Raw genomic sequence first — 20,460 nt, forward strand, 5'->3', positions numbered from 1 at the left:
CTGGTTTGCAAAAAGTATACGTACGTTGTTGATTACTTTCCTACTAATTAAGAAATTGAACGGAAACGAGAAAAGAAGAATTCTTACGTCTTGCGGCGTAACGCATACGCGTAATTACTTACATGTATCCTTCCTAATCGTCACTAGAAGAAGAAACTATTGATCACAGTTCACATCTTACTGAAATGTCGTGTTAGTCTTTTCTACTGTCCCATTCATTCCTTTTTTTGTCTCGAGCATAATTTGCCTTTTTATTTTATTTTATTAATTATAGATTAAACACAGATAGCAATAAGATACATGGAATAATTAGTAGTAGTAATCATCCGTATCACCTTAATGAGAATAATATTACAATCTTAATATATATATCAACTAAAACATTTAATTTTCATCTGAAGAGCATACAACGCCATCTCCATAAGACCCACCATCGAGAAACATCCTAGCGATTCTCCCGTTGGCACCACACGGCCAAAACCCACCGGGCCGATGCTCATCGCCGGTGCCGTACATAACCCTTAGGATCTCTTGCGGTGTCCGGTCATAAGAGAGAGAGTAAGGATCGGCGGAGAGGATGTTGCTGGTGGTGCGATTCTCCGCACCTAGCCACAGCGGCACGCACAGGCCTTCATCCTTTATCCCGCACATACCGAGCTCGTTACGGAGGTTAGATATCTCGTTGGTCAGCTCAGCCACCGTGACTCCCCCGTATTCCTCCACCATCTCGTACTGTCTCTCGTACAGCATCGTCCTTATCACTCCGTCTTGACCCGATTCCACCCCCAATAGACCCGCCACAAGCTGATATATATTTATAGGAATATCTTCATAATGATTACTAATTCCATCGCATGAATTGACATGCTAAGTGTAACTATCAAACTCACTTAGCTTGTCGAAATGTAAGTGTGTAACCAATTACAATGTGTATATATTACACGTATAATGTTGGAAATAACATGTATATATATTTGCTTAAAGAAAACATGTATATTTGTAGTAGAAATTTCTTTTATAAAGTTTAGTAATACTTTTTTTTCATTAGTTCTAAAAATTATATATAAAGCTATTAGAATTTAATCATAACTCATACGGTTTAGTAATATTTATAAGTTATATTATTTAGTCATATATAGTTGATTACCTGTTTGATATTGAAGTATACAAGGTAAGGGATGGTTCCGACGTAACCGGTAAGACCAACGTAAGGGATATAGTACGAAGCTAAGAGATAGTTGCGTGAGTTGGCATAAGGGTCGAACCGCGGGTTTGATCTCCGTCCAACCGCTCTGTCCATGAACTCTGCAAAGTTCTCTCTCGTCAGATTCAACAACGGACGCGGTATTCCTCCGGTCATATCTGCTATAGCCCTTCATTGATACCCAAAAAAAAAACTTAATTTTAAATTTTTTACGATCATGCATAGTAACAATCAAAGAAATTTGAATATATGGTCGTGAGTTACCTAAGATGACCAATTTCTTGATAACCAAACTCCTCGATGATTCGATTAGTTATAGGGTCAAGATTTGCTTTCTTTGCCCCTACGGGAGGTGGTCCACCTTGAGCAAGCGTCTCGTTAAACGCATCGAGTCCTTTTCCGGTAGACCCTTTTAAGAAGAACTCGGCCTCCATGAACTCCAAGTTCATTGCGAAATGGACTCGATCAACATCGCTCGCTGATATGTTCCCCGAGCAGCTACAATAGCTGGAGTTAACCAGACTTGCGTCTATTGCAATAAGCAAGACGAGAACGAGACAGAGTTTAAACATACTTTTCTTCCTTTCTTTAAATCTTTAATAATTTATGTCTCTCTATATCGTCTATACAAGAACTTAGCAATTTATATTGGGGTTGTACTTTTCTTTTCTTCAGTAATAATACTTTAAAAAAGTATTTAATAAATCATGTTGGTTAGAATTGAATTGTTGTTTAAGACCCTTACGTGAATACAAGTTCTTTTTTTGTTTTTGTTAATACGTGAACTCTAAGTTAATAGCTTATTTCAGTATCAATAATGGAATATTGACAAGTTTTTATAAATCACTGACTACCATATAACAATTGTCATTAGTAATGACTCATTACGTAAGGTAATTAACATGATATGCCTGAATGAATGGAATTTTATAGCATCATCACACGGTAAAATATCCACTTGTTTTATTATATATTTAGTTCTTTAATTTACTCTCAACCATCCAAGTAGCTAGCTAGGTGTTATGAAAGATAGGGCAAAAGATGAAAAAGACGTGGTAACTTAATAATGTGATTGGTGACTAAATGAAGATATCGATACGTGATAGTTAAACCGTAACAAAAGAATTATCCAAAAAAAAAAAAAAAGTTGAGATCATCGTTGCATGGTGAAGGAAATTACAACCATAGGTCAATAAAGTAAAAAGAAGGCGTGGTCATTTGTAAGTTGTAACTAACTCAAACCAAGATTATATATATTTCTTTATCTATCTAAGAAAAATTAGAGTTTTTTTTTCCATGAATACACAAATTTTCACTGAAAATTTTATTCCATGTTCTATAAACTGCAACATTATATATTATATTAGGAATATTATATCTATCTGATACTGAAGAGTTTAAACGTACGTAGATATGTGCAGTGCAACCCAAAAAAAAAAACAGTATAGTCGGCTCGGTGGGAAAGAAAATATTGGGCCTTTATTGGGTTCGTGAGCTAACAGCTCGGCGGGGGACTTAAGTTTAGTCAACAAAAGGCCCAATATCTGTACCACAAAAGTTTTTGAGATGTCCAAAATCAAAGGATGGAGGGTAAGAAGGAACCAACAACCGCCAGGATAAAAGTCTTCTTTAGTCATCAGTAAGCTGATTTGAATGAAAAGTAAACATAGGATTAAGTCTCACCTGCGCTAGGGACTTTCATTGAATAGATATAGTCCTGAAGACCTAACTCTTAGAAATGACCTTGGTAATTGGTTTGTTCCTATTCTGATAGGTGCACCTGACATGGCATTTCCACGATTAAATAATATTTCATTCTGGTTGTTGCCACCAAGTCTCTTGCTCCTATTAAGCTCAGCCGTTTTCGTTGTGGTGACAAGTGGAATCCTGGTCACAGATGTAAGGGCAGAGAATTCAAGTATATGGCTGTGGATGAAGGAGATGAGTTGGATGAGGCTGATGAAGCTGATTATTTAATAAACTTTTGCAGGCAGAGTAGTAGCGCATCTGGTGTAGTGGTATCATAGTACCCTCCCACGGTACTGACCAGGGTTCGATTCCCTGGATGCGCATCGTCTATCTATCTTTTTACTCTTTTTTGTCTTCACATTAAAACTCACTAATATACATAAGGAGAAGCAGAATATTTTGGTCGACTATATATGTTTTATTTTTAAAATATTAATAATATTAACTTACCAAAAGAAGAAACATTATATTTTTGTTGGAGAGGTATTTTATTTTCATGACGTGGCAACTTTCTTTCTCGTGCAAAAAGTGAAACAAAGACGTAACCATTGAAAACTCTCCCACCCATTTGATTTAGTACATCCGTTGTAATATCTCTAAAAGCATAAAAATATTCTCCAAATGTAAATTCTTGACTAAATTAGCATATATATTTTTGTTCAGCAACCCAAAAGGGAGAAAAAAATCTTAATCCACCAAATTAAAATGATTTTCCAAATTGGATTTTTGATCCATGTAGCCATGTAGGGTTGGGGAAATGTATGTCGGTCTGGTCACATCACAAGGATTACAAATAATATATTCTATAGTCTTCTTTCGCATTATATAGATTTGTTTCGCTTTTTACGAAGTGGAACAAGGAATTAGGAATTAGAAAAAGATGTGTCACTCGTTGCTTCTCCACACAAAAAACCCAGATCACTTATTTATTTATTTGCCTAGGATTTATTTTTAGTACTCTCTTAGAAAAAACCTTTCGAGGAAAAGTGGGGAGAATAAATAATAATGAAAAATTTCTCTCTATATTTCAAAATTTTGGTAATCGTTTCGGCAACGAGTTACATTGATGCCTTTACCAGAAACGAGTTTCCTGATGATTTCCTATTCGGAGCCGCCACTTCCGCTTATCAGGTTCCGACTCTGCTGCTTCTGTCTTCTTTTTTACTTTCAAATATTGTTTTGTCTCTCTATACAAATTATTAGAGCTTTTATATATATAAATATTCTTTGATGTTGGGACTTTAATTTGTGGAAAATTAGTGGGAAGGAGCTGTTGATGAAGATGGAAGAACTCCTAGCGTCTGGGATACTTATTCCCACTCTTGTAAGCTCTTCTTCTTCTTCTTCTCTCTTTACCTTCTTTTTCTTTTGTTTGTTTTTGATTTTTGTCTACAAACGTTTTAGATAGTAGAGATAATGGAGACATAGCATGTGATGGCTATCACAAATACAAGGTCTCTCTCTCTCCCCCTTTTGCTGTTTACTTTTCGAACAAGTTATAGTAAATCTCTGGCTCTGTTTTTCTTTCTCAAATTACATGCGTTACTGTGACTTTTGCAGGAAGATGTTAAGTTGATGGTAGAAATGGGTTTACAATCATTCAGATTCTCTATCTCCTGGTCAAGACTTTTACCTAGTAACGCCCTCTTCCTTGTTTCTTTCTTTGCAAGTAATCAGCGTTACTGTTACTGTTACTGTTTCTGATGTTCTCGTTAAACCCTTTTTCCCAGATGGAAGAGGACCCATTAACCCAAAAGGTCTTTTGTTTTACAAGAAGCTCATCAAAGAGCTACAAAATCATGGTGACTGTTTTTGTCTTCATACTTTCTTTTCCTTCTGTATTTAATACTTGATCCCAACTTACAAAGCCAACTCAATTTAGCTTCTAATGTAAATTTTGGCAAAAAATATTTAACAGGAATCGAACCACACGTTACACTTTACCACTATGATCTTCCTCAGTCTCTTGAAGATGAGTACGGAGGATGGCTCAACCGCAAAATCATGTAAAGTATCGAGGAAGACTCTGACATAACAAAGTTATACATATTAATATATATATATATGACTAGAATGTTGTTTAATTGTTATATTGCAGAGAAGACTTCACTGCTTTTGCAGATGTATGCTTCAGAGAGTTTGGGGAGGATGTGAAGTTATGGACTACAGTCAACGAAGCTACAATATTCGCCATTGCGTCTTATGGAGAAGGAATCGCGCCGCCCGGACATTGTTCTCCAAACATATTCATCAATTGCTCTACTGGAAATTCTTCTACAGAACCCTATATTGCAGGCCATAACATGTTGCTAGCTCATGCCTCTGTTTCAAATTTGTATAAACTAAAGTACAAGGTATATAAACATATATATATATATTTTTCTTTTTTTTTTCGCTCTTAAAACCTTAATTCTGTATATGATGGTGCAGGGTAAGCAGAGAGGATCAGTAGGCTTTAGTATATTTGCATTCGGGTTATCTCCTAATACAAACTCCACAGACGATGAAATCGCAACTCAAAGAGCTAAAGCTTTCTTACTTGACTGGTGAGAAGAAAGCTTTCTATGTTCCAGTAACTTGAGGACAAAATTCTGAAATACTAATAAATTGATAATTCAGGATGTTGAAGCCTTTGGTATTTGGGGACTATCCGGACGTAATGAAGAGAACGTTAGGATCGAGGTTACCTGTTTTCTCAGAGGAAGAGTCGGAACAAGTGAAAGGATCATCTGACTTTATTGGAATTATTCACTACATAACATTCTACGTCACAAGCCAGCCGGCACCTTCTATCTTTCCCAACATGAAGGAAGGCTTCTTTACGGACATGGGCGTATATTTGCTCCGTAAGCTTTGTTTCTTTCATCGTCAAAAATTAAAAATCAATAAAAAAAGCTTTTCATACTCATTCAACTGATAACTCACTCTTCCCTCTTTGGACAGCCATTGGCAATTTTTCATTTTCCGAGGTAAGGACCTGCAAATCTACACAACACGTATATTATTTCTAGGCCAAAAACTCTTATTGTGATATCTTCTTATTCAATTGCTTTTCTTGAAGTGGGAGGCTATTCCATGGGGTCTCGAAGGTGTTCTTGAGTATCTAAAGCAGAGCTACAACAATCCCCCAATCTACATTCTTGAAAATGGTACAATTCCTTTTTTTTGTTTTTGTCTTCTTGCTCTGTTCTCTCTGTTTGAAAGCACACCTTTTTGTTCTTAAGATTCTTTTAATCACACCCAAAAGAAAAAAAACAACAAAAACAGGTAAACCCATGAAACACGATTCGATGCTACAAGACACACCAAGAGTTGAATACATTCAAGCTTACATTGGTGCAGTGCTCAACGCCATCAAGTATTATTCTCCTTCTTCATCTTTTAGTCTTTATATTAGCATTGAAGCGGTCAAATATCCCAATTATAATTTCACTTTTAGTTTGACGTATGCCAAATCTTTTGACTGATCAGGAATGGATCGGACACAAGAGGTTACTTTGTATGGTCGATGATTGATTTATATGAGTTAATGGCTGGATATACAACCAGCTTTGGGATGTACTATGTGAATTTTAGCGATCCTGGTCGTAAGAGGTCTCCAAAGCTCTCTGCTTCTTGGTACACTGGTTTTCTCAATGGTACCATTGATGTTGCTTCTCAAGATTATATCCAGTTGCAGAGAAACCTCTCAGGCTATTCTTCACTGTAATAGTATTGGCTTATACATTCTTGTTTGGTTTGATTTCATCTATTGTGTGAAAAAATCTTCAGTGAGTTATATAGGCAACACGAGTACGTAGCATAGATTCTTAATGATGTGAACACAGATAAACATAACCAACCACAAAGAGTCGTAGGGGATTAAATTTCAACTTAAAAGAAAACATAATATTTTTCAGCGTAAGAAGTATAGTGTAAAATCTAAAATAATTAAGATTTTTTTTCTTTTTCTTTCAGTAAAATACAATAAAAGTGTAAATATTCGGATGATATTCGGTAAACGTAGCATACAGCGACAGTATCACACGTGGTTTGACCGGTACACACATGACCAGGTTGTTTGTACACACATGTGGTTTGGTGAAATGTTGGGGAAGACGCAGATGGGGAGCCTTGAATCAGTTTTAGTTAGCGATCAAAGGTTTTTACAAATTATAAGACCCATTGATTATTATACACACAAACTATACATTACAGCATCGTTGCACCAAATCTCACTGCTCAAGTAGCAGAGAGATACAGAGAAGGGACAAAAGAGAATATAAGCGTTCTAGAAAACAGAGGGCGGTTTCAGGCAGTTGTGATACTCAAGCTGAGTCATTTCTCCGCCGTTCACCGGATCAAACTGGCATCTGTAGAAGCTGTATGAACAACGTCAAAGAACCAAGTTCGGTCAAATCAAATATGCAATACACAGACCAGATAATAAGGAATTCAAGTTTGATGTAAACTCAAATGCAATTACAAGCTTTTTCTTTTTTGCTTACCTCCCATCCATGCCAAGAATAACAACTGTGTTCTTCTGATGACCAAAGGCGGCTATGTACTGAGTTCCTTCAACCAACCGGAACTGAGCCACCGACCACTCCGAACTGAAATACTTTGGCAACACTCCTAATCGAGCAAAAGAGTCATGGTTACTCAACCAATATGCTGCCAACAGCTAAGTGGTGAAACCAACGGACTTTGGCGTTTGTGGTATTTACCTTTGAATAATGATAGAGACGACGATGGGGATGAAGTGGAGCGAGTAAGATCAGATGCAATACGTGATGTCTCTTTCACTTGAGCTCCAGAGTTGACTTTGAGACCAAAAACATGGACAGTTCCTTTGTCACTTGAGACTGCTAACCACTCGGCATTTGAAGAGAAGGCCAAACTATAGATCTCCGCTCTATCTGCACCTCTCCTAACCTGCACGGTCACATCATATTGGCATTATTGTACCATGGACCCCAAAATCATATGGCATTATTATAACGATCACCAATGCATTTGGGATTTTCTAAAAATATACATCACCAGTGACAACATCCTGATAAAGATGATAAGATAAATGCATGGAGATTTTTTTTTCCTATGGAGGAATCGATGCAAAAAGACTTCATTCAGTGACTCCAATAGAAGAAAATAAAACTGTGTGCAGCATAAGGAACAAGATCAGCCACAACATAAACCTAGTAATGTTTTGATACTATAACCAGGTTCACCTCACTAAGCCAAAGATGCCTCCTTTTCAACATGTCTCTACCTAAGCAATCAATCTATCAAGAGTAGTGTACCATCTAAAAAGTTTGGGATTTGAGGTAAAAAAAAGAAAGAAATCCACAGAGAAGAAAATGCTAAATCGTCTGTAGACAAGCTCAAAACTATCGGACTCTATCATAATAAACACACATCCAACAATAATAGCAAGTAAATCAACTCAAAGTGCATATAAATGAAACTTCTCTGCATCTCTTAGCTAATAATAGAAACTTGAAATGAGATAATCAAAATCCAGTGCTACCCTACTTCATAATCAGAATCAGAAAATCAACAGTCAGTGACTAAACCAGCAAATTTGCCAAGATTCTTACATGAGCCATAGAAGCAAATCAAATAAAGAAAGGATTTTGATGAATGAAAAGCGTAATATGGTACCTCTTGCCGCAAGGTGCCATCAACAGTATTGAACACCCGAACCAGAGTACCCTTAGAGCTGGCTGTGGCCAACAAGTGCCCATCCTGCGTGAGAGCGAAGCAAGCAATTCTGGAATCATGAGCCATGATGAACTTGGTGCGTTTAGAAGCATAATGCTCGATCCGAACTTGGCCTTTCTGCAAACCTGGACAGACCAAAACCATAGAACCAACACCCTGAGAAACAGCACACAAACCCTTAGGATTTGCAATGGTCTCAATCTGATGCATCAGCTTGAGGTCGGAGAAGTTGTAAACAAAAATCTTCTGCTCCAGAACGACAATAATACGATCCCTCCTAAGCCGGACGGATCGAACATCGGACCTGAAAGAGAGTTCTCCGATACATCGTCCCTGGTGATCATCCCAAATCATGACCTTATTAGGAGGATACTGAGGATCGGGTCCGCCACCTACGAGTGCTAAAATGTTGCATCTGAAAAGCATCTCAACCACGGCAACACCACCGCCACGATCGAAATCACGGCGAAAAATCTCACGGAAGGGATCGCAATTAAGGATCCGGAAGCCACGATCGGTGCCAACAGCGAAGCAAGCATGGTCCTGGTTGAAGGAGAGGTGGAGCACGGATGGAGGAGGCGTCACCGGTAAAGAGGGAGAAATAGGAGGTTGATTAATACTAACGCCGCGATTGGAATTGGGAATCCGATCAGAATTATGATTAGGCTCGTCGGAGTTGAGGCTCATGGAGGAGAAGGAATCGAGAGACTCGGTGTCGTCTCCAGGATCGCGGTGAGAGGGAAAAGTAGAATCGGAATCTGAGGCAGATGTGGAATCGGGATTAGGGTTGGGGTTCGGCCAGGAGGAGGAGACGGTGGCCATGGAAGAAGGAATTTGAAGGAGTCGTAAGAGAGAAAGAGGATGGAGAAGAAGAAGAAGAAGCGTGAAGAGGGAGGAATAGGAAGAAGAAGAAGACTTGGTGCTTTGCTTGTTGCCGTCGTATCTTTCAGGCGGCTACTCGACTTCTTTTTTTGTTTGTTTTAACAATAAAAGTGGATAAACTCAAATTTTACGGGAGTCCCTTTTTTTTTTAACTGAATCTTTTACAGTTCATAAATTTTATTTATTTGTGCAGTAACACCAAATTATTAGATTCTCCTTGCTTTACGATAACAAAAAAAAAATAGATTCGACTCATGATATTATTAATGTTGTAAGCCTTTTCCTATAATACTATTTACATTTTATGTTATTGCCAAATAAAGTAAAACAAAGTCGTTATTTTATAAAACTTTCGTGTTTTTTTTTTAAATATATTTGAGTTCAATTTTAATTAAGAGGATATATAGCATAGATTATGCTCTATCAGATTTGTTACAAGGATAATTTACTGGTTACATACAGTAATTATCGCAATCGTATTAAAAAGTAGTTTCTTTAAAAATGAAAAAAATATATCTAAATATGTATGGCCAACATTTTCTATAAGTTCAAAAAAGAAGAACGCAACAATTTTTATGTTTTTATGTTTATGTTACAGAACAAAAAAAACACAACATTAATGTAAATGAACAAAACAACAGAAAAGAGAGGGTATAGAAAGAAAGAAAAAACACAAGTAGGAGGTGGACGTGATGAAATCAATACTTAAGTCTACGAATCTCCTCACCGACGACTTAGCTGTTAGCTCAGAGAACGTTGACCGGTTAATTAAAATCTGTACGGTGGATATAGTCCCGGGTGTGTCTGCGGCGTAGGATAACCATCCGGCGGACATGATAAGCCAGGAAATATAGATGGATACATTGTCTGTGGCCTTTCCGGTATGTAACTCATCGGATATCCATGAGGCGGGAACAATCCGGGGAAGCAAGCCGGCGGAAGAATCTCCGGCTGAGCCTGTGGTGGCTGAGAGTGGCAAGGAATGTGATCGTAGCTAAACGATCCCACGCTTGGAAGCAGCTGACTCAGTACGGGTCTGTTCAATACAGGCTGCTGTGTCGCTGCAGGACGCATCGGCTCAGGAGCTATGTATCGTGAGCTGCCACCATCGCTCGTAATCGCCACATGATCGGTGAAGGAATAAGTGAAACTAATGTCGCCTTTGGATTTTCCGATTTGATATGTGACGTATCTTTGACCGGACTTATCGTTTCCAAGATGATCCAAAAGCTCTTTCACCGAGACGTGAACCTCGCCGATGTCTTTCTCTCCGCCTCCAAGTTGCTCGCACTTGATCTTGAAAGTGACCACAAGGCGGTTAGCCTCAGCTAAGGTGTGGTTAATGGGGAATTTCATCAAATCATTGCCCCATTCGGGGCATGTTCCACTGTTTCTTGCCACTTGTGTCCGCTGCTCACGTTGGTCGGAGCATTTGGGATCGCCAGATAACTTCACGGCCACGAAAACATCCATCCTTGACACTTTCTTAATCCCTTTGGCTGACGTCACCTTTAGTTCTAGAGATCTGGTCTCCATTTTGGAAACTATTTACTAAAGATGATATGCAAAAGCTTGTTTCTCTCTACACACATTACATATAGAAATTACAGGGAAGACTTCAGAGAAAGTCAATGACAACTCACTAATTATAGAGGACCTTTTCATTTCTCCATCCACTGTTCTGTTTTTAATGTCTTTCTATTGGATCATGATTTAAATATACCTGTAAGAGTAATTATTACCATGAAAGAAGGAGTTTTGTGCTGCTTGATGAACAGCCAAAGGCATATTACAACTCGGTCAGAGGTAAAATAGACCAGAACAGATAAATCCATTGCAAAATCAAACTGAAAACGATCAAATAAAATTTGACACAACATACACAAATCTTCAAGAACCCTTTTTCTTTTTCTTCTTCTTCTTATTCTTCTTCTTCTTTTTTTTGCTACGAAAGATGCAAACTTTGGAGATAGGATGACAATACTTGATTAGTGATGAGTATGAGTACCATCCCCGGTTTCTTCGCCTTTCCTTGAAGCTGCTCTTAGTTTACGTTGTTCCTCTTTGTATATCCTGTTTCTTCGTTGGAACTAGAACAAATACACAAATACCCAGCTTCCCTTATCAGTCCATCTTACATAAGCTTATACTAAGCAAAGAAGTAATCTAGAAAAGCCTCTCAAAATTCTCAACAGCAAACCTATACATTCAGTTGAATTGGCTTCTCCGATACGCCCATGACGTCAATACAGAGAGAACATGGGAGTCAAATTTGGACAGATCGTTCCATTTGAAGGATCAAACAGGGACAAGAGCTGAAGAGTATGTCTCAACTTCCAAACTCAATAGCTAACTAGTTCAAGGGGGTAAGAGAAGGCCATAAAACTAAATATCAAACAAGGGAAGCGGTGTAAAATAAACCTAATCTCTAGGAGCGAGCTAGTGAAATGCTATTTTAGCATCCACATTTACAAATTGAGAGAATGCAAATTCGTGAAACCACGAGACTTATTAGTTTCAACAAAAGGAAGCTTATGTTTGTATACATCTAATAAGCCATAAATGACCAGTTAGAGGGATTGATCCAACAGGGTGATCCAGAAACCATAATCAGATTGATTGATCTAGGGTTTCGTAAAGACGACGACCGGTAAACAGAGCGAAGAATCAACAATAAAAGCAGCAAGACTGATGATCAAGCAATAAAAAGCGTGATTTGATGACTAATACAAGACAGGAACCAATTGAAAGAAAAGGGTACCTCTTTGGAATGGTGAAGACACTCGAGGTAGTCTTCACGAAGAAGAGTACAATCCTTGGGCTCTCTGCAGTGAGACATACATTCACTGAAATCCATCCAGAAATCGTAACATCTCCCTTTGTTTCCCGTTATCCCCCACCCCGACGCCATTTTTCTCTCCTCCTCCTATCCCCAAACTTACTGCTGGAGAGATCTAAAGGTCAAGGACTTCTTCTTCTTCTTCTTCTTCTTCTTCTTCTTCGCCTGATTGGTTTCTAAGGATCCGAATCATTCGGGTTTATCCAACTAGAACCCGAAACAATCCTTTAATGGGCCTAAATATTATGGGATCTGCATCATTTGGGTTTATCCAACTAGAACCCGAAACAATCCTTTAATGGGCCTTTATATTACGGGCTATAAATAAAACAAACACTCCCCTGAGTTCAACACTACACAGCTGACAGCACATAGCTTATAGCTCAAGAAATTAGCAAAAGAAAAGATGGGGGAAGAAGAAAAAAAACCTAATTCAGTCTACATAGTTGCCGAACTGGTGGAAGACATACTCCTCAGGCTGCCATTGAAACCACTTTTCAAATTCAAAGCCGTCTCAAAACAATGGAAATCAATACTGGAGTCCAAGATTTTCGTGGAGAGGCGTAAGAGTGTTCAAAAGAAGCCCAAAATCCTGGCTGTCGGCGATTCACTTTTCCAAGGAGACGCAGAGATCGACGTTGACTATTTACAAAGCAATGAGGTCACCACACGACCTTCGTTGACATGTGACGGTTTGGTTTGCATCCCTGTTCCAGATTGGGTCTACGTTTTGAACCCTTCCACCAGAGAGTTCCTTCGATTCCCTACCGGCCCCTACGACTATGGGGTCGAACTCGTTCCCCGTAAGTTTTTTTATTTTATTTTTTACTTAAAGAAAAAAAGAATATAAAGAATATTCGTTTCCGGTTCTAAAAAGTTACAATTGCAGAAGCATGGCGTAACATATTCCCTGGATATTGGGCGATGGGATTCGGTAAGGATGAAGTTGAAGGGAGCTATAAAGTAGTGAGGATTTTATATGATTTCAACTTTTTCGAGATTCTTGATGTGAACATTGGGGAATGGCGGAAACTTAGCCCGTCCCCTTACAAGGTTGAACAGACAAGGAAGTCGGCGTGTGTGAATGGTTCCATCTACTGGTTAGACATGAGGCATAGATTTAAGATACTAGCTTTGGATCTTCACACAGAAGAGTTCCGGGATGTCTCTGCACTTCCGCCTCTTAGATACACCGCTGCATCTCAGTTAGTGAACCTTGAAGACCGTTTAGCCATTAGCGACACATGTTTTATACTTGAATGGGCAATGGAGATATGGGCCATGGATGCACAAGAAGAATCTTGGACTATGACTCACTTCATAAGTTTATCCACAGTTAAGTGCCCAACAGGTTATTGGACAAGGTGGTTCACCCCCGTGGCTGTTTCTAAGGAAGGGAATCTTTTCTTACATGACAGTGGGAAGAGGTTGCTCAAATATTATCCACATACAGACTACCTTAGTTGCGTCTCTTCAGACATTTCTTTTATATCTCCTTTCGAGGAAAATCTAGTCCCACTTGGTTCACAACCAGAATGTGTTGCGAAAATCAGCACATCTGGCGACCAATATGGATTTAGCTATTTACCACCAACATGTGTTCCAGATATCATCAGCGCAGATGGGTGCCAATCCCGGACATCTAGTATTTTCGGACGATACGAGTTGCTGATCCCACATATTTTGCTTACCTCTGCTCTAGTCTCTCTCATTATTTTTCGTTTTAAATATTCTACTTGAATAGCAGTTACTGTCTCTCCACGCTGTTATATGACTAATATCTATTCATTAAACTTTTCCACAATCGCCTTGTTTCTTATGAACACACTTTACTGTTTGTTCACTTCTTGTGTATTATTGTACAAGATTTCGAGTGATGTTTTGTTGAGGAAGGGAAAGGTGAACTCTCTCTCTCTCTCCAATGACGCATACATTCGCTAATATCCCATCCACAGAACCAGTGACTTGGATCATCACAACAACTGCGATTTTCTAAGCATCCAAATATCATTCAGAACTACAATTAGTCGTTACACAGCACATAGAATATTGCTTTAAGAAAACCAAAGACAAGAAGCCTTAACATATTCGAGGGATTCAACTATATATCCCTACAAACAGATGAGATATAGCTTAGCTTAACATTCTACCACTACACGTATCATGCATCAAAGATGATGTCATTATGGCTTCGAGAGACGATAGGCAATAAACTTATCATCCCTAAAGAGCATCTCCGCGTCTTCAGGAAGAGTTATCTCCGGGTTCCATGGACGACAAACTACATGCTGGCCAGTTGGTATACTCAGGTGGCCTGTTCCCATTATGAGCTTCTTCTTCTCACTCTCATCTACACATGATGATTGTTCACTACCATCGTTTGTGGGATTCTGAGGCATACTCGAAAAACAAGCTGCAATATTCCTCTTGATACCATTGGTAGCTGGTGCACTAAGAGTTACAATGTTTGTAGGAGTCTGAGGTATAGGCGAAGAAGAAGCAGCACTGTAGTTTATATCAGTAGTTGCATTAAGGGTACCATCGTTTGTAGGATTCTCTGGCACATGCAAAGCAGCGTTCATCCCCTTAGCGTTACTGGCTGGTGCATTGTGAAGATCTGGAAATTCAGCACAGAATGAAGACTGTAGAGCATGAGTTTTCAATGAACAACCATTTTAACCATTTAGCATAAAGCTGACATTAGAATCCATTCCATGCAGTTCAGAGTAATGTTGACTTTCTTATTCATAGCTGTTTCCTACCTAGCTCAGGAAATACGTTATAATAGGACTGAGAGTTTTCCCTTTAACAAACATTTAAAGCATTATTCATGTAGTGTAGCTTTCAACGAAGACTAACCATCTTCATACAGTTTCTTCCACTTTGATGGGGAATCAGGGGTCACCACCACTTTGGAAGGTTGGGAATGGATCTCTTGTAGACTGCTCTTCACATTTGCATTGATAGGCTCTTGTCTCTCATAAGGCAAAGAAGGTGATGAGGTCTGGTTCGAGTTCCCTGCACATCACAGATTATCACCAAGTTGTCTGGTTTGACTTTTTTTAACATTGGAAATATGCTTCAAGATATTAAAATCAAATAGCTTTGAAACAAAAAGGTTGTTTATGCTTGGTTCGTTGTAAAACTGCTCACCCTCATGACCCAATTTCTGATTTGGCCATGTTGAAGGATATAGTGAGGGGAATACTGATCTAGAAAACTTCAAAAGATTGACAAGAACAAACTCAGATGCAATTAACAAGATTAAAGGTAGTCAAACTATCTACAGCTAAATGGAATTTGAAAGCAGTTCACAAGAACAGTGGTAACAATAACGAGAAACAGTCCAATCATTTCTTATCTCATATCACGCACCAACTGAAAACTAACATAACTTGCTGACATTGAAATATTAGACCATATTTAAGGGAACAGATTAAATAGGAAAAGCAAGGGATGTTCAAAGGTTAAATACATACCATTTTTTATACTCATGAATGCTACTTTAGCAGCACTCATTTCAGCCAACTTTTTGGTTTTTGCCTCTTCTCCGCTGAAAACTTTCCCAGCAAACTCAACAGTTGAAATAAAAGTAGGCGCATGTGATGGACCAGATGTAGCAGTTGCATAGAGTGGTAACAGAGAATTTCCTTTCTGAGCGATTTCTTGTAACAGGTTCTTGTAGGCAACATCAATACCCTGAACAACAAAAATGACACAAAGATATTATTAGATTTTCAAGAATATTAAAAAGCACATAATTGTGGTCCAAAAGGAGTGGGAACTAGCCTCTGGACTCTGCGGCGTCAATGAAGCCAATGCTATTTTTGCAGAGGCATGTTCAGCCGATTTAAGAGTCGGAAAGAATTCCTGGCTCTGGAAAGTCTGGCCACAAAATGAAACATTACATCTAAACCGAGGAGCATGAGGAGGCCCTTCTCGCTCAGTGGCATACACGGGTAGATCAAGATTTTGTTTGAGGGCATATGCTTGCAGCTGACCTTTGTATACATGATCCATCTCTATCTAAGCTGGAGAAATAAGCAAAACATATGCTGAGAGAAAATATTTAATACATAATTAGAATGTTTTATACAACCAAATCCAACAAACCTCTTTCAAGCCTAATAGTCTTTGACAACCAAATATTTTTATACATAACTAGAATCGCAGAAAAACTTTTGCAATTTAAGTAGATCATCTAAATTTTCCAAAAACCAATGCAAAGTTGGGGATATACACAGTTTAATGAAAAAGGTACAGGATTCAAGTGGCTAATCCACAGAGATCATAAGGGGTATGAGAAAACATCCACAATCTGCTTCTGAGTTGGTCAATTTCACTGAATTTCATGAAACCACAAAATGTTCTAGTTTCCAAAAAAAATAAAAAAAATAGACATAAATGGCAAATGAAGAGACGAGTTTCAGAACTGCTCGAATATATCAGACTGAATTGATCTAGGGTTTCGTATGATAAAATCAGTAAAATTGATCAAGCAATCACAAAGCGTTAATTGAAGATTACAAGACACGAACGATCTGAGAAATCGTACCTCTTGGGATGGAGAAGACACTCGGAAGTAGTGAACATATCAGACACATGAGCTTAAATTCATCCAGAAATTGAACAAATTCTCGAAAGATCCGAACGAATCCCAGCTGGAACGGGTATTGACCCGAGATATCCATTAATGGGCCAAAAGGTAGGCTTAATCATAAAGGCCCAGTGAAACTTGGAACCTTCGAAGCCGATCAGAAGGTACCATCTCGATCTCTACCAAGTATTTGGTAAAAGGAGACGACGGCGGAGGAGCCAAAACGTTGAGGAGGGAAAGGAGGAGAAATGGTGACCGGAGAAGCGTTGATTGCGTACAGAGCCCTGCTCAGGGCCACAAGAAAATCTTTCGCCGGAGATACCGAGATGCTGAAGGCTTCGGCGTCTGAGATCCGTAAAAAATTTGATGAAAACCGCCACGTGGCTTCCGGCTCCGACATCACTCGCCTTCTCGAAGAGGCGCGTGAGGCGACGCAGTTCATTTCCACCATGATCGTTCAGGCTAAACTCAATGAACGCGGCGGATACGGTTCGTTTTGACTCATTACACTCTTTTTATCTTGCGCACCATCTGTTCGTTGAATTGCGTGAGTGAAAAAACTCAGTTTCTGGGAAACTTTATTTTGTAGAGGTGAAAGCAAGTCAGGAACACGCAGGAGCTACTTTGGAGCTTCCATCAGAGGAGATGCTTCGGAAAAAAACTGTATGAGTAAGTCTCAATGATCTGACTACACTGAGACTATCTAAAATTGCCTTACTCGTTTTGTTTAAATGGCAAAGGTAGAACTTTTTTTTTTGTCGTTCTCTGTTTGTTTTCTCTCTTCATAGCCAAATTTGATTAATAAGGAGCTCCTTACATACATTTTTGAATGAAATTCGTCAATTTCAGAACTATTACTTGTCCAAGAACTGCATAATCTCTTTTACGTTCGTGCCTCTTATTGATACTATACTTTGTTAGGCTATAGATACTCACTTTTCGTATTTCTTGAATCAATGGCTTTAGAAGCATTGTCTTGCCTTCTTAGAGACCCATTTCTGGTATCATACTCAAACCCATGTCACTTTTGACTGCAAGTTTGGAATAGAATTATCTTCGAGATTATCTCTTTAGCGTTCCTTGTCACAGTTGCTTGTGTGATTTCATAGAGTCCTAGTAGGAAGTTTGAAACGAGAAGGGTGAAGCCATGATGGTCCCATAAGTATGGTTCATTTTCCAAAGAAAACCACTACACAATCCTCTCTCTCCTTACCCCCATTCATGGCTGTCCATGGTTTTGCTCAGAAATCCTTTATGATCTTCATGGTTTCAAGTTTTAGGTTTCTCTTATTAGTGTCTCAGTCGTGTCTTTTGTTTCATAGGAATCATGTGAACCGCCATAACCATATATGCTTCGTTCTCTCAATTCATGTGAGATTGATTCAATTTTGTAAAGCTGTATTCATAAATGCTCACGCATTACCTGATTACGCTGTATATAAGAAGAACTCACGCACGTCCTAAAAGAAAGTAGCTAAGGCGTGAAGAGGAAAAAAGTAATTAAAAAAGGATCCGACGAGATATGGTCATGGGCCTCATGGCGATGACAAAACTTAGGAAGTGTAGCTTCCTTTTTTGTTTTACGGTGTAAATGATACTACAACCTCATGCCGTACGCAACTAGGTGATCTTCCATTTATAAACAGTCAATGGTAATGTTTTCAATCTTTGTTAAGTCCGCCAGGTAGAGTAAGAATTAGACCAATGTTTACCAAACCAATAAATAAATAAGATTTGATCTATCTCTAATTCTTCTATTAGGTCCGGAGTAGTTGTTGAAAATGGTTAAGGATATTTATGCAAAATAGTGATCAAATTACGAGTTAACTGAGAATAATCGAATTGCTATTATCAAATTGACCAATTTATAACGTCGAACATAGCGTTTAGAAACGTTGTGATCATAACTCCGACACCTACAAATGGACCGCCATACCCTTTTTATACTTTTACTTTTAAACCTACCAGAAACCCAAAAAGTAAATTTATACGTGTCTATATATACGATCTCTCTCGTCGACACCAATTTTGTATAAAAGATTTTACATATTTCTTACAACCCATAAGAAAACCCCATGAGTTCTTCTATCGCATTTGCACTTGTCTTCTTTCTCCTTTCTCTCAGTCCAACTTTATCATTGCCGTCTAAACGCAACAGCTACGTTCAAAACGCATGTAGAGTTACACACTACCAAGATCTCTGCGCTAAAACGCTATCGCCGTTTGCATCAGTCGCCAAGAACAGTCCCAGCAAATGGGCACGTGCAGGCGTTTCCGTGGCCATAACCGACAACAAAGACGTCCTTAGATACCTTCTCAAAACGCGGCTTTCAACGGTCGGGAAACACGACCGCGTCGCTCTGTCGGACTGCCGAGAACTGCTTCAAGACTCTCTTGATAGTCTCCACAAGTCCCTGGCCGTCCTCCGGACACTCAGAGCCAGCGAGTTCCAGCAGCAGATGAGTGATCTTGCCACGTGGCTTAGTACTTCCCTCACGGACAAGGACACGTGTCTAGATGGGTTTGATAAAACGTCGACGAAGTCATCAACGGTCAGGATGATTCGGAACAGAGTGACAATGTCTTTGTATGTGTCAAGCAATTCGCTCGCGCTCCTTAACAAGCTCGCGGCTAATGGTTTGCAATCTCATAAATCATAAAATTTGACAAAGATTTGGTTTCCATGTGTGTGTAACATCATTAATAATAATGTGGTTCATTGTTGAATTATTAAGATTAAGTGTATCTATCCTCTTAATAGGAAAATCAAAAAAAAAAGAAAGTGTAATCTATCTCATTTGAATCGAATGGAATTATTTAAAAGGATTAAATCGCTCATCTCACAGGCAAACTATTATGGGCCTACTGTCAATAGACTGGGCCGAGATGATATTCTTAGTCCGGTATTTTTGTTTAGATTTGAGCGTCCCAAGCCCAAGCCACCAAACGAGTAACGAACAAGCCGATGAAGTCAAACGTGAGAATAAAAGAAGTCGGTGACAAACATACTATAACAAACACAAAAAGATATTTATTTGGTAGAAAAAAAATTTCTAGCGCTTTTCCTTGTTTAGATTTTTTCTTCAAACTGTTTTATTGATTCCTTTTAAATGGAAATTTACGAAAATATATTGAAATTTCTTATTCCTAACGCCAAGCGATGAACATTCAAATAAAACCCATTTGATTGCCTTATTGACATATTTTTGCTTCAAATCTTATGTTTGGAGTATCAATTATTTCAAAGTTAAAACCTAAAACCAATCTATGATTTTTTTTGTTAAAAATAAAATGCTTTTATTTTGGCACTTACAGGGGTATCATATAAGAGATAAGATCATCCTAAATCTCTAGTACGTTGGCTAGTCTTATTCCATTAGTTTTTTAATTGGCTCATAAAATTCAATTGTTATTTATAAGAAAACAAACAAAGAAGTTGGCTTGATGAGAAAACAATTATGATATTTAAATTGTTAGCCATCGTGA

At 38.5% G+C, this 20,460-nt stretch overlaps 9 protein-coding genes and 1 non-coding gene across 11 annotated transcripts; 5 read left to right on the forward strand and 5 right to left on the reverse strand.

Moving 5' to 3' along the window:
• Positions 1–242: 242 nt before the first annotated feature.
• Positions 243–1,829, reverse strand: LOC17887312 (desiccation-related protein PCC13-62). The gene is made up of 3 exons (XM_006292432.2): positions 1,469–1,829; positions 1,148–1,373; positions 243–804 (listed from the first exon to the last, which is right to left on the reverse strand). Exons 1-3 carry the CDS (start codon positions 1,774–1,776, stop codon positions 385–387), a joined length of 954 nt encoding a protein of 317 aa, XP_006292494.1. The 5' UTR covers positions 1,777–1,829; the 3' UTR covers positions 243–384.
• Positions 1,830–3,205: 1,376 nt separating this feature from the next.
• TRNAG-CCC lies at positions 3,206–3,276 on the forward strand. The gene has a single exon. It is a non-coding gene; the product is annotated as a tRNA-Gly (tRNA).
• Positions 3,277–3,846: 570 nt separating this feature from the next.
• On the forward strand, positions 3,847–6,766 carry LOC17885752 (beta-glucosidase 10). The gene is made up of 13 exons (XM_023782141.1): positions 3,847–4,084; positions 4,214–4,277; positions 4,358–4,407; positions 4,514–4,589; positions 4,684–4,755; positions 4,872–4,959; positions 5,052–5,307; positions 5,384–5,499; positions 5,573–5,799; positions 5,897–5,922; positions 6,015–6,102; positions 6,221–6,311; positions 6,425–6,766. The coding sequence occupies exons 1-13, from the start codon at positions 3,959–3,961 to the stop codon at positions 6,660–6,662; spliced, it is 1,518 nt and encodes a 505-aa protein (XP_023637909.1). The 5' UTR covers positions 3,847–3,958; the 3' UTR covers positions 6,663–6,766.
• Positions 6,767–7,039: 273 nt separating this feature from the next.
• On the reverse strand, positions 7,040–9,626 carry LOC17885553 (autophagy-related protein 18a). Its single transcript, XM_006291105.2, has 4 exons — positions 8,597–9,626; positions 7,660–7,867; positions 7,441–7,567; positions 7,040–7,314 (listed from the first exon to the last, which is right to left on the reverse strand). Exons 1-4 carry the CDS (start codon positions 9,476–9,478, stop codon positions 7,224–7,226), a joined length of 1,308 nt encoding a protein of 435 aa, XP_006291167.1. The 5' UTR covers positions 9,479–9,626; the 3' UTR covers positions 7,040–7,223.
• Positions 9,627–10,193: 567 nt separating this feature from the next.
• Positions 10,194–11,130, reverse strand: LOC17886182 (protein SRC2). The gene has a single exon (XM_006292589.2). The coding sequence runs from the start codon at positions 11,072–11,074 to the stop codon at positions 10,307–10,309; it is 768 nt and encodes a 255-aa protein (XP_006292651.1). The 5' UTR covers positions 11,075–11,130; the 3' UTR covers positions 10,194–10,306.
• Positions 11,131–11,256: 126 nt separating this feature from the next.
• LOC17885522 (NADH dehydrogenase [ubiquinone] iron-sulfur protein 5-B) lies at positions 11,257–12,499 on the reverse strand. The gene is made up of 2 exons (XM_006292872.2): positions 12,300–12,499; positions 11,257–11,628 (listed from the first exon to the last, which is right to left on the reverse strand). Exons 1-2 carry the CDS (start codon positions 12,447–12,449, stop codon positions 11,527–11,529), a joined length of 252 nt encoding a protein of 83 aa, XP_006292934.1. The 5' UTR covers positions 12,450–12,499; the 3' UTR covers positions 11,257–11,526.
• Positions 12,500–12,783: 284 nt separating this feature from the next.
• On the forward strand, positions 12,784–14,117 carry LOC17887455 (putative F-box protein At4g17780). The gene is made up of 2 exons (XM_006292965.2): positions 12,784–13,180; positions 13,267–14,117. Exons 1-2 carry the CDS (start codon positions 12,784–12,786, stop codon positions 14,115–14,117), a joined length of 1,248 nt encoding a protein of 415 aa, XP_006293027.2.
• A 221-nt stretch (positions 14,118–14,338) lies between these two features.
• LOC17886017 (double-stranded RNA-binding protein 4) lies at positions 14,339–17,042 on the reverse strand. 2 transcript variants are annotated; one of them, XM_006291356.2, is made up of 5 exons: positions 16,933–17,042; positions 16,167–16,408; positions 15,857–16,076; positions 15,237–15,395; positions 14,339–14,994 (listed from the first exon to the last, which is right to left on the reverse strand). In XM_006291356.2, the coding sequence occupies exons 2-5, from the start codon at positions 16,395–16,397 to the stop codon at positions 14,561–14,563; spliced, it is 1,044 nt and encodes a 347-aa protein (XP_006291418.1). In that variant the 5' UTR covers positions 16,398–16,408; positions 16,933–17,042; the 3' UTR covers positions 14,339–14,560. The 2 variants fall into 2 exon arrangements, with proteins under 2 accessions (XP_006291418.1, XP_023638467.1); XM_023782699.1 differs by lacking the exon at positions 16,933–17,042 and having other exon boundaries at positions 16,167–16,421.
• A 96-nt stretch (positions 17,043–17,138) lies between these two features.
• Positions 17,139–17,843, forward strand: LOC17885992 (mitochondrial zinc maintenance protein 1, mitochondrial). Its single transcript, XM_006292028.2, has 2 exons — positions 17,139–17,463; positions 17,564–17,843. Exons 1-2 carry the CDS (start codon positions 17,223–17,225, stop codon positions 17,641–17,643), a joined length of 321 nt encoding a protein of 106 aa, XP_006292090.1. The 5' UTR covers positions 17,139–17,222; the 3' UTR covers positions 17,644–17,843.
• Positions 17,844–18,958: 1,115 nt separating this feature from the next.
• Positions 18,959–19,805, forward strand: LOC17885164 (pectinesterase inhibitor 6). The gene has a single exon (XM_006291820.2). It carries the CDS (start codon positions 19,050–19,052, stop codon positions 19,632–19,634), a length of 585 nt encoding a protein of 194 aa, XP_006291882.1. The 5' UTR covers positions 18,959–19,049; the 3' UTR covers positions 19,635–19,805.
• The last annotated feature ends 655 nt before the right edge of the window (positions 19,806–20,460 follow it).

The sequence above is a fragment of the Capsella rubella genome, unplaced genomic scaffold, assembly GCF_000375325.1.
Source record: "Capsella rubella cultivar Monte Gargano unplaced genomic scaffold, Caprub1_0 scaffold_5, whole genome shotgun sequence".
Lineage (NCBI taxonomy): Eukaryota > Viridiplantae > Streptophyta > Magnoliopsida > Brassicales > Brassicaceae > Capsella > Capsella rubella.